Source organism: Lactuca serriola, chromosome 8 (assembly GCF_051521515.1).
Source record: "Lactuca serriola cultivar US96UC23 chromosome 8, Lser_US96UC23_V15, whole genome shotgun sequence".
Lineage (NCBI taxonomy): Eukaryota > Viridiplantae > Streptophyta > Magnoliopsida > Asterales > Asteraceae > Lactuca > Lactuca serriola.
This window is the reverse complement of record NC_136415.1, coordinates 4848819-4861518: the sequence shown is the minus strand read 5'-3', so window position 1 is coordinate 4861518 and position 12700 is coordinate 4848819. Positions and strand designations below refer to the sequence as shown.

The window sequence follows — 12700 nt, the reverse complement described above, 5'->3', positions numbered from 1 at the left end:
TTATTTTTCTATTTGTTTGTAATTATTAATTACTTATTTATTATAAAAAAAACTTTTAAAAAGAATAGGGCCCTAAGCAGACGTTCATAACTTGTCCCCAACCCCTTTCTTCTTCGACACACCTCCTATCCACCATCACCACCCACAGTGGCGACTCCGACGACACCTTCGGCCGTCTTCGATACTCTGGGAACATCTCCGGGCGACTCCACCAAGCCACCCCTTCCCTTTCCCCAATGTTCTTTCTTCTTCTTCTTTGAATTTGAGCGGCCATCTCCGCTACTCTCTCTCTCTCTCTCTCTTTCTCTCTCTCCCTTATCCTCTTTCTAATCTCCGTCACCTCCACCTATCACCGCTAGCACCTCCTCTAACTACCACTGGTCATCATTCAAATCTCAAAAAATGAACCCTAAACTTGTAAATCGAAGAAGAGGGAGATTTAGATTGGAGAAGCAATCTCAGATAGAACCCAATATTCTCCATCGACGACAGAGACAGAGAAGGGACCATATTCGAGGCGTTGTTTGAGATGGTTTTCTGGCCCTGATTTGTGGCAGTTATATGCGCTTTTGGTGAAGGTGAAGTTCAGAAATGATTGTCGGTATTCAGGAAGAAGTTTCATTTTTAAATGGTGGCATTTGAAGGCAACAATTTTCGAGGGTGGCGGCGGCAACGGTTTGTTTCGGTGGTGAAGAGGTTAGAAACAAGTGGTGTAGAGGGTGGGTTCCGTGATGGGCAACTGGTGTTCCCGGTGAAGTGGCTCATGGTGAATGCGGTGTTTAGGAAAAAATGGTTAATGGTTCTATGAATATGGTAGGCTACAAACAAAAAAAAGTAGCCGAATTTGACTTTAATGGATGTGCTCCGGTGGTGGTTGGTCGGAAGTGGTGGATCAGTGGTTTTTCAATAATTAACAGAAGATAGAGGAAGAGAGATGAGCAAAAGGAAGGTGGGGGGAGGGGTAGGGTGGTAGGGATGTTGGGGTTTTTTCTTTTATTTTTAAATTAATAATAATTATTATAACATTTAAATTAATTAAAAAAGAAATACAAAAGGGCATAATAGTCATTTTATGACTCATAAGGGATGAAGCATGCAAATTTAAAATTACGAGGGACGAAGCGTGCAACTTTTAACCAAACGAGGGATGGTCCGAGTTAATTTTTGAAAATAGGGACCAAACGTGCTTTCTGGTACACGAGGGACGATTGGTGTAATTTACCCTATCTTTAATTATGTATGTGGTGTATGAGTAATCACTTGGGGCACTAAATGGGACACTAAACGATTATTTCATGTACACTAATGGCTTAATGTTTGACTTTTTTTCTACTAGGTTTATCTACTATATATTGGGGCGGTGTGTAATACATATTTTTTATGATTCATATGTGTTTTATCTAAGATTGTACTTTAATTTTATCTTATTATTTAGCAAATTATGTCACGTGACATTTTTATAATAAGTTAGATTTCAAAAAAAAATTACAATGGCTTAATTGGAAAAAATAAAAGTAGGATACCATATTACACAAGTATATCAAAATACATTGCTATTTTAATAGATTTAAACATACATCTAAATACAAAACATGCAATTCTACACCCGTCCAAACAAACATGAAACTCCTTTCCATTGAGAAACTATTTTACAAAAGTGAACTATTTGTTGAAAAGAACTATTCATCGATCCGTAATTTTGCGCGGGTAATCACCTAGTATATATATATATATATATATATATATATATATATATATATATATATATATATATATATATATATTGTTTTTTTTACTAGTGGTTCCCACAGGTTGTAACCTAGTCTATCCTAATAAGTAAATATTTTTTTTCCACATGTCATTTTATGGTTTTTTCTATTTTATTAAATTAGGTGTGAGACCCGTATGTTATAAGGGTTTGATAAAAAAAATTAAATATGAAAGTTTAAATAATTTTATTTAAATTTGAAAATTTAGATTTGAAATTTAAAATTTAAAAGGAAACATATTAAATACTATATGAATACTAATATTATAATTTGTTGGTTATTTTCAATTAAGGCAATTATTAATTGAGATGTAAATATGATGTGCTAATTAAGAAAATATTAAAAAAGTGAAAAAATGACAAATGGAAAAAACAATTAATTAAAAATACCAAAAAATGACATGTGTTCAAGTTAACGAGAAAATGGCAGGTGTCAAAATTATTTTCATCTATTAGGGAGGATTTCATGTAATATTTAAATGTAATAATAAATTTATATCAAATTTCATTAATTGACTTTCCTTCTAATTTCAAATTTTCTAAATTAAAATCTCATTAGTTTCTTTTGTTTATTTTATCTAAATTAGTAAATTTTTGTTTAAATTTAAAAAAGAAAAAACACTTTAATTTTAATAATTCAATATTTTTTTCTTATTTTTTTATAAATTGAAACTTCATAAATATTTATAATTTCATATTTTTTTAAATGAATCCATATAATATATGGGTGTTAAACCTAGTGAGTAATACCCAACCCAAACTACATAAACATTTCATCAATTCTACAACACATAAGGTAAACTTCATCAATTCTCTTTAAAAAAAAAAAAGAAAAAAACACATAAGATAAACTTCATCAACTATGTCCTACACACCTACGCAGCAAACAAATATTGTAAAATTTTGTTTTGTAACTTCATATTCAACTAAACAAATTCTGTTTCAATAAGTTAGATATAAAGTGATTGTGATTTCCCTATAACTACTTAGTTTATAACCAAAATTTTTAAACTTGGCAAAATTGAAAGTGATTGTTAATCCACTTACTTTAATGAGTCATGGTTAATGGTACTGTCGTCTGTCGAAAAAGGAATTTTGCAAAAAAAAAAAAAAAAAATGGTGTTCTGCAAAAAATTTTGATACCAAAATTTGAATTTGTGATAACACTACTTTGGGCTCGACAAACATGTGGTTATTTTGTACTTGTATTTCCCCTGAAAGGCCAAATGTGGCATTTTTTTATAATACTCCGTACTTTTTAAACATCATTTGTTCAGACAAGAAAATACTTCAAACAGAAGATAAAGGGACAAAAAGAAACAATAACATCCATTAAATACATTGTGTGCATCTGTAACCAGTCCCAAGAATACTACTGACTGCAATGAAAATACATAAGCAAATCCCAAGAATCTAACCGAGCATACACCATTATCATTTATCATATACCATAACCAAATACAAATCAAGGGGTATGCTTTCACTTAACTATACAGTGATTCAACCAGTTTCTTAAGTAGTCAATCACGGAATTGATAAATATCTTCATTTGGAGAAGGGTTTTCTCCATGATTCACTCTTCCTGCAAACACCCCAAACATACCATTTTACACATCTACCCAACCAAACCTCAAGTGTCCTACTTCCAAACAAAGTTTTTTTTTTTTTTTACAAAATTTATAAAGAAAGACATGAAAATATACCTGACAGATTAAAACCAGAAGTGTTTCTTGAATCATTGTTACCCCTCCAGTCAGATAACCGAGGAGAGGGCAAAGGGGTGGTTGCATTTTGGATGATGAATGGATACTTGTCACTGTTTTGATGCTGATGATTATTATTGTTGCCAATCATTGCAGAGGAATCAGTAGTTGCCAATGGGAAGGCTGAAGAATCCTCTTTTGTAACAGCAGCAGCAGCAGCAGCAGTGTTCTTACTGCTTATAACAAATGCACCAACAATTACCTTGGAAAACCGAGTAAATGGTGAGCATAAAATATTAAAACTAGGGGGAAAAGCACAACGTTTCACACTGATTCCATTATTTTAGGTTTTTTTCAGAAGCTGCAACCTTTCAACTTTCAATTTTGTATCTTTTGTTGATGTGGCTCAACTTCTTTTTGATGTGTTTGTGTGTTTTTACCACATCAACAAAAAAATACAAACCAAAAGATAGAAAATTCCACAACAATGGACGGAAATTAAGCTAGGTTGCTAGAGGTGAATGTTACCTGCACGGGGCCCGCAGCTATCAGAGGTCCATCAACACCACCTCCTATGATTTGTCCATCATTACTACACAAACAGATACTTAATCCACCACTCCTGCTTTCAAAATCAGCACGCACATAAGATCCACATAGTGATATAATGTCAAAACGCCCCTGAAATAAATAAATAAACATATAATAAATCAAATCACTCGATTTCATGAATTTCTTAATTGTGTTATGAAAAAGATGAATGGTTTAACCTCATAAGTAATGTTGCCACCAGATGTGGCTGGCTGATGTAGAGTTGCATTAGAGATCACACCAGATGCTGATATCACACATATCTCTTGCTTGCTTTGTTGCATAAATGACATGATTTTGTAGCTAACATCCTACAAAATTCAATCAAAATGATGAAAATCATAAATCAAAGTGTTCAAACTTGAAATACCCAATGCATACCTCGCCAGCTGTCACTGTTATCATGTAAGGTGTAAAACCTTGCCCAGCATTCCCTGAAATAAAGATAATAAATTTATTTCCGAAGTAAGGTTTCAGATCAGTGAGCCAAGAATCCAAATTTCAGAATGTAAACACCCAATTCAATCATGTAATGAAAGGAAATTCATAATATAGGAAAAACAAGAATCAATAAACCCTTAAAGTCCAGAGTGCTTAAAAAACTCAAGAGGGTCAAACGGATAATGTTTAGATTTACAGAAGATTTTAAAGAGAACCCTACCAAGAGAAGGTTTCTTGGAAGAAGAAGTGGTTGTTGAGGAGCCCCCAACAGTCTGAGATGTGTCTTTTTTGCTAGGCGAAGACAAGCGGGGAACAGTTGAGGTTGGAGAAGACAAGGAGGAAAGTCTCTTAGCAGCAGCAGCTTGCTCCGGCGTGCTATACTTTCTGGGTCTCCCTCTCTTCCTCCGGACGCCGGTCTGTAATGGAGAAGAGACGGCAGATGGGACAGAGTTGTGAGGATATAGCGTTTGACTGGATCGTGTATCTGTGCTGGTATTTGGTAAGATCCCATTGCCGGTGGCTGCTGGAGGTTGAGAAGGTGGTTGTTGGTGAGGGTGAGGGTGAGGGTGGTGCTGCGGTGGTGGTGGTTGTGGTGGTTGTTGGTGGTGGTAGTAAAAGCCTCGACCAGGGTCACCCGGTTCCATTAGATTATTTTGGTTTTGAGGAGATATTTTTTAAAGAAATTATTTTATTTTATTTTCTAAAGATTTCTTTTTTTTAGGTTTTTTGAAATTGGCCATCGTGTGGACTGTGGACCTGCGAACGACTGATTCCGAGTTGACTCACTCCTTGATTCCTCGAGCTCGATAGGGTTAAAATGTCCAAGAAAACAAAACAAAACAGAAAATGACAAGTTATAAATCGTAGGGGATTAATTTTTAATTTTTTTTATAAGACCATCTTCAATTTTTGTAAGATTATTAGTACTCCGTAACGTTTTAAATAGTTTTCTTTTCCGGTGAGTTCCAATTCTTTTCATTTTGCTCTTATCTTCTAGGACAAATTACACGAATGGTCCCTATGGTTTGGTGTTTGTTACGCGCCTAGTCCCTAACTCCATTTTTTAACCCTGTCAATCCTTAATAGTTTGGTTTAGTGCACGCCTGGTCCCTCATCTAACCTTCCATTTGATTTTGGAGTTAAAACCCCCACGTGCCTTGCACGTTGAGGGGTATTTCCGTCATTTTATTTATTCTTCATACCGCCAGTTTAAGAAATCGATGCGTTCAATTAAACGATCATACTCTACATTACACAATCGTATACCTAAAAAAACACATAGCTATGTTCAAAATCCTTACGTGAAAACCCTAGTAGCGACGACTGCAAGAACGAAGAATCGTAATGGTTTCTTGGCGCATTCGTGGTGAAATGGCTGAAATTGACGTTGATCAAAGTTATGGTATGTTTGATTGACTTTCGTTTGAATGATATTGACTGTTAATTGTTTAATTTTGTTAGCTAAAAACGATTCTCTCCTCTACAGCTGGACATCCGACAATGTTTTCAATAAGAATGCACCATGGAGGTGAGTTTACAAGCTTTCCTGGAAGGAAGTATATTCGTGGGAAGCAAACATTTGTTGATTTACTGGACATTGATACCTTTTCCGTTCATGACATTGATGAGATGATGGAAGACCTAGGGTATGCTTCAATAGGTAAACCACTTTACTATCACTTTGAAAGGCCTTTAGGCGATTTAGATTTTGGGTTATTCGCTTTAGCTAGTGATGAAGATGTTCGTTTTTTGGGGAGTTTTGTGGCTAAGCATAAGTTAATTGAGGTATATATAGAGCATGACAAAACTACTCTGCACACCTATTTAATGTCCCCAACCCACAGTAAAGTTCGTATAACGGAGATTACTGAACCTCCATCTTGTTCAAAGAGACTGTTCCTGGAGTGGCATAGCACACCTGCTGTTGACTTGGAGGATGACATGGATCACATGGAGAAAGAATCGGGTAATGATCCTACACCCACAGATCATCTGGAGAAGGATTTGGGTAATGATGCTACTCTCACTGATCATATGGAGAATGATTTGGGTAATGATGTTACTCTCACTGATCATATGGAGAATGACTTGGTTAATGATGCTAATGAGTTTGGTAAGTTTGGTGAGTTAGAGAGTGACAATGATGAAAGTGATGATAGTGATTTTTTTGTGGACATTGAAAATATATTAGATGATATTAATGTGGATATGCAAGATTTTGAAATGAATATCGACAAAGATGTGGAATGGGTTGGAGGGTCGTCTAACACTGTGGTTGATGAAGGCACACAGGATGAAGCTTTAGAGGTGATTAACACTGACTTTTTAGCATCTGATTCATCATCAGATGAGGGGATTAATGGTCAAAGAAAGAAATCAATAAGAGCAATTCAAAGGGCACATGAGAATGATGAAGCACTTGTTAGTGAACCCTTCTATATTTTTCAAAAATTTGGTTCAGCAAAGGAGTTTAAGGATAAGGTAAAACTCCATGCCATAGAGACTAGAAGGGAGCTGGCCCTTGAAAAAAATGACAAGAATAGAGTGAGATGGGTTTGTAAGGGAACAATACCAAAGCTTGGGCCTAATGTAGAAGTCAACGATGAAGAAGAAATATGTCCTTGGGTCTTATTAGCTAGTAAATGGAAAAAAGATGTCAACTAGACAGTTAAAACGTACAACAAAGTCCATAAATGTCTTCAAACTAGAACAGTAAAAGCATGTACGTATAAATTCCTCTCTTCTAACATTGTTGAACAGGTTGAAAGTAACCCTACTATTCCAATTAGGGCTTTGCAAGAACAGCTTCAACGGAGGTTTAAGGTAGATCTTTCTAGGATGAAAACATTTAGGGCAAAATCTGAGGCTCTAAACCTTGTGCAAGGAGATTTCGTTACTCAATATAGTTTACTCAGAGATTACATTGTTGAGTTGCAAACTCGTAACCCAGATACGACTGTTAGGGTTGATGTTGAAAGCGAAGGAAATCCACACAGTGAAACGAGGACATTCAGGCGCATTTACATATGCTTGGGAGCTTTAAAGAAAGGCTTCGCAGCTGGAAAGAGGGATTTTCTTGGCTTTGATGGTGCTTTCATGAAGGGTCCATTTCCAGGACAAATTCTTTCAGCTGTGGTAAGTTTTAGTTATGGTTCTTTTACTTATTGTTATACATAAAAATAAGTAAAAATCTATTCATGATTGTTATTTATCATAAAATGCAGGGACTAGATGGTAATAATGGCACATATCCATTGGCATATGCGGTGGTTGAAACAGAGAACATCAGTTCATGGACTTGGTTTTTGAGTTGTCTTGGGGAGGATCTTGGCTTGAATACTAATTCTAATTTCACTTTTATAACAGACAGACAAAAGGTACTAAAATCATAGATTTTTTTACTTTATTTCTAAATTGTTTACTAACAAAATCTATGTATGATTGTTAGGGTATTCTAAATGCAATTGCAACCTTGTTTCCTTGTGCTGAAAGTCGTTACTGTGTTCGTCACATTCGGGATAACATGAGGAAGCAATGGAGGGGTAAACCTTTCGAAGACCTCTTATGGACATGTGCAACTGCAACACATGTACAACAGTTTAACAAAGGCATGGAAGAGCTAAAGAAATTAAACAAGGATTGTTATGAGTGGCTTAAGAAGATACCACCTCAGCACTGGTCTAGGTCCCATTTCACTGGTATAACATTTCACTCTAATAACATTGTTTATGTTTTCCTGGTTTGTGTAGTTTTTTAGAATTGACTTTAATTGATGTGATTGGACAGGGAGAGCACATTCTGATGTGATTCTTAATAACTTGTGTGAAACATTCAATGGAAAACTGAATGAGGGTCGTGATAAACCAATTATTACTTGCCTAGAGTTCATTAGGGAATATTTAATGAAGAAGATTGTGAATGTAGAAAAGGCAATTGGGAAATGTACTGGTCCTTTGACACCTACAGCTATGCAGACTTTGGAAAATATAAAAAAAAGGCAGAAGATTATAGATCTGTATTTTGTGGAAATGGTAAGTATCAGGTAAGTGGCCCTTGGATGGACCAATGCGCGGTGGATGTGGTTCAACAAACATGCTCCTGCAGGAAATGGGAACTCACTTGGATGCCATGCAAACATGTTGTTGCTACTATATGGGAGATGAGGAAGAATAGTATGGATGTTGGAATACCAGAAACTTGGGTGCATGAGGTATATTGGCTAAATACTTGGAAACAGATGTACTCATTCAAAATTGAGCCCATTAATGGGAGAAGCATGTGGGAAAAGTCTGTGTGTCCAACAACTTTGGTTCCTCCTAAACATCGTGTCACAATAGGTAGACCAAAGAAGAAACGCAGAAAATCAGCTTATGAAATTGATGACATGGTGAAGGGTAATAGTGCATCAAGAATCCTTCAGTCGGTTACTTGTTCAAAGTGCAACAACATTGGTCATAATGCAAGGAGTTGTAAGGGACAAAAAGCTAGTGCTCCTAGTGGTTCTGGTGGTCCTGGTGGTTCTGGTAAGGGAAAAGGAAAAGCTGGTTGAGGGAAAGAGACTTGATCTATTAGTGAAAGTTTATTTTGTTGGTTAATCAGTTCTTTTGGTTAAACTGTGTCTTTTTGGTAAAACTGTGTCCTTATGGTTAATACTTTTGGGTAAATTATGTTGCTTTTGGTTAACCATTTTGTTGATGTATGAAACTATTAACCATTTTGTTGATGTATGAAACTATATTATGGAAAGTATGGAAACTCAATTACCCTTTATTAAATCCCACTTGTGTTATTGGTTGTTTATGTCGATTGTTAGCATATGTTATTAGTTGTTTTTGTCAATTGTTAGTGTTTACTTTTCCAAATAAGTTCCATAAACACTTGATGAAAATACATGGCTCATAGGAGTCAAAATAAGCTCCAAAAACACTTAATCAAACACTTAACCAAAATATTATCAAATTCACAAACACTTAATCAAAATACATTCCAGAAACACTTCAAATTCACATACAACAACCAACTAGATGGATCATAGAAGTCAAAATAAGTTCAAAAAATACAAACATCATACATAGCATACTAGTTGGATCTTCTTAAGCACTACAACTTGTAAATAATGATTCCTATGAACACCCAACTTAAAATAATGATTATCTTCAGCAGTCGATTCTCAGCTTCAACTTTGTTCTTAGCCTTCAACAGCCCTGGAATTATCCTAGTACATCGTCCACATCCTTCCTCGTCAACCCATCCAATAAACTTACATTTAGGTCCCTGTCAAGTTCAAATCCAACAGATTTGCAGTCATTGTCACACAAAAGCTTGAGTTAGAATCAGAACGACCTTACCTTCTTTGTGCAGCCATAAAAATTTCTTCCGGGGTTGTTGTCGGTCCATGATGTTAGTATAACACTTGGTTGCCCGCAATTACATTTCATCATTGTTGATTTTTTGGCCATTAAAGAAACGAGAGATGAAATGAGAGAACAAACGTAGAGGAAGAAAAGGGGATGCACTGATCTAGGGTTTTTAAAGGATGAATAAGTAAAATGACGGAAATACCCCTCAACGTGCAAGGCACGTGGGGGTTTTAACTCCAAAATCAAACGGAAGGTTAGATGAGGGACCAGGCGTGCACTAAACCAAACTATTAAGGATTGACAGGGTTAAAAAATGGAGTTAGGGACTAGGCGCGTAACAAACACCAAACCATAGGGACCATTCGTGTAATTTGTCCTATCTTCTAGTAATCTGTAATTCTTTAAAAAAATAAATAAATATATAAAACCCCTCACATTTCCTAGACCAAACTATTCCAAAAATTTATTTACTTAAGTTTGTACTACATCCTAAAAGTACAATTTTTATTTTTCAAAACAACCCCCAAGACAATAATTATTTTCAAAAATGTTGTTTTAAAATTATAATTTGATACATCAGAGTAATCCTAAATATCCAATAATATAAAATTCGAAGGATGTGCACGATCACAACTTCGCTTCGCCACGATCATCTAAAATACCTGAAACAATAAACCAAAATTGTAAGTCAAAGCTTATTGAATTCTCCAAACGTACCACAAACATATAATCAAACAGATACTGGGTCCACAACCTCCTGGTTGTATTACGTGTGACCCATAACCTTTTGGTTGGAATGTCCCAACCCACAACATTTCTGTTGGATTGCCTAATACATATTGGGTCCACAATCTCCAGGTTGGATTACCCCTGACCCATAACCTTCCAGTTGTAACCTTTCGGTTGGAATGCCCCGGTCCTTTGACTGCCAGCACAAAACAGTACATTCTCAACCCTACCATACCAAGTTGACACATACATAACAAATAACATATATTTATCAATAGATAATCATATAGCGTATGACCCATAACCTTTTGGTTGGAATGTCCCAACCCACAACATTTCTGTTGGATTGCCTAATACATATTGGGTCCACAATCTCCAGGTTGGATTACCCCTGACCCATAACCTTCCAGTTGTAACCTTTCGGTTGGAATGCCCCGGTCCTTTGACTGCCAGCACAAAACAATACATTCTCAACCCTACCATACCAAGTTGACACATACATAACAAATAACAGATATTTATCAATAGATAATCATATAGCCAGTCATCAGACAAACATATAGATCTAACAGTTCACTACAACATAACAACACCCTATATACCAGGATACATAATCTAGTGGGTCGGCATTGGTGCCTTTGACCTACAAGTACAGTGAGAAAAACTCACCTCATAGTTTAACAATGATAACCGAAGAAATCACCGCTCTAGATACTAACTTTACTGATCACATATACAAAAAAAGTGACCCAACTCAATTTACCACTCAAAATACTCATAATACGCCTAAGTCAAACTTGGTAAAAATATAGTCAAAGTCAAAATCAAATCCACACTCGAAAGTCCCACAGCCACTCGTCACGTCGTGACCCTCTAGCAGTCACGTAGTGACCTAATAAGTTAAAATAGCCTAGGAACACCATCCTTACTTTGTGACACCCTAAGTGCTCATGTCGCGAGGATGCTCTAGACAAAAGTGCTTAACAAAACTATCAACCCCTTTTTGGATAATCAACCAAATCCTCCATAGTATCTTATTTACTCCAGAACATCATAAAAATCATGGATTTTTGTACATGCATGTCCAATGCATGTCCCAAACACTAACTGGGGCACAAAAAGAAGAAATGATACCAAATCTCATGTAAGAGTCATAAAACTCAACCATATTCCAGATCTAGCATCTATACTACTCAAGGGACACTGGAGCTCCATAAAGTTGGCAACTTTATGGATTCCAACCACTACATCATCTTATATATGAAGGATAAAGCATAAAAATCTAGATCTAATCTTATGGACTCATAAAGCAATGAACTTGAAACTCACAAAGGTCCAGAAGGTGTGAAAATGATTAATGATGAGGGTTGAATGCAGAAATGATGGACTAGATGCCCTTCCTCTTCCTCTTCTTGGCTAGAATCACCAAAAATAAGCTTAAGATCAAATATGGATGCTAGGGTTTCAAAGGGGAGTGTAAGGAGGTGATGGGGCTGAGGGTGGGCTAACCCTAGCCTTCGCTTCCTTTAAATACGAAAATAAAACCCCCAAAATTAGGGTTTTCCCCTCAGACCGACATCACGTCGTGAGCCATATGTGCTCACGTCGTGAGCCCAAAGGTGATGTGCGTTTCCATTATTCCCCTCACAACGTGACAAGCATCCCTCACATCGTGAGTTGGATTAAAATTCCTAATTTTAAACTTGATAAAAATGTCCACCTGAACTGAGTGTTACAATTCTCCCCCACTTGAATCAGACTTCGTCCTCGAACTCCGCTGCTATGAACAACTCAAAGTAGTGCTTCTGCATCTCTGCCTCGGGTTCCCAAGTCCAATTGGAACCCTTCTGATGTTTCAACTGAACTTTGACCAATGGAACCACCTTGTTTCGCAAGGTTTTCGTCTTCCTATTAAAAAACCGCCACTGGCCTCTCAACATAGTTCTGGCGGTCATTAAACTAAATATCATCCAGAGGAACAACTGATGAGTCATAAGCCACACACTTCCGAAATTGAGAAGCACGGAAGGTGTTGTGAATCAGATCAAGCTACTCAGGCAAATCCAGCCTGTAAGCTACCTTGCCAAACCTAGCAATCACTCGAAATG

At 36.3% G+C, this 12700-nt stretch overlaps 1 protein-coding gene across 1 annotated transcript; it reads right to left on the bottom strand.

Annotated features, from left to right (window-relative positions):
- Positions 1-3080: 3080 nt before the first annotated feature.
- Positions 3081-5193, bottom strand: LOC145070204 (AT-hook motif nuclear-localized protein 14-like). Its single transcript, XM_079017145.1, has 6 exons — positions 4724-5193; positions 4444-4496; positions 4242-4373; positions 4000-4152; positions 3472-3733; positions 3081-3350 (listed from the first exon to the last, which is right to left on the bottom strand). Exons 1-6 carry the CDS (start codon positions 5145-5147, stop codon positions 3289-3291), a joined length of 1086 nt encoding a protein of 361 aa, XP_078873271.1. The 5' UTR covers positions 5148-5193; the 3' UTR covers positions 3081-3288.
- Positions 5194-12700: the final 7507 nt, after the last annotated feature.

Coding starts and splice junctions, on each gene's coding strand:
- LOC145070204 (XM_079017145.1), bottom strand. CDS start 5,147: ATGGAACCGGGTGACCCTGGTCGAGGCTTTTACTACCACCACCAACAA. Junction 4,374..4,443: donor TAACAGTGACAGCTGGCGAG/GTATGCATTGGG, acceptor TGAATTTTGTAG/GATGTTAGCTACAAAATCAT. Junction 4,153..4,241: donor GTGGCAACATTACTTATGAG/GTTAAACCATTC, acceptor TATTTATTTCAG/GGGCGTTTTGACATTATATC.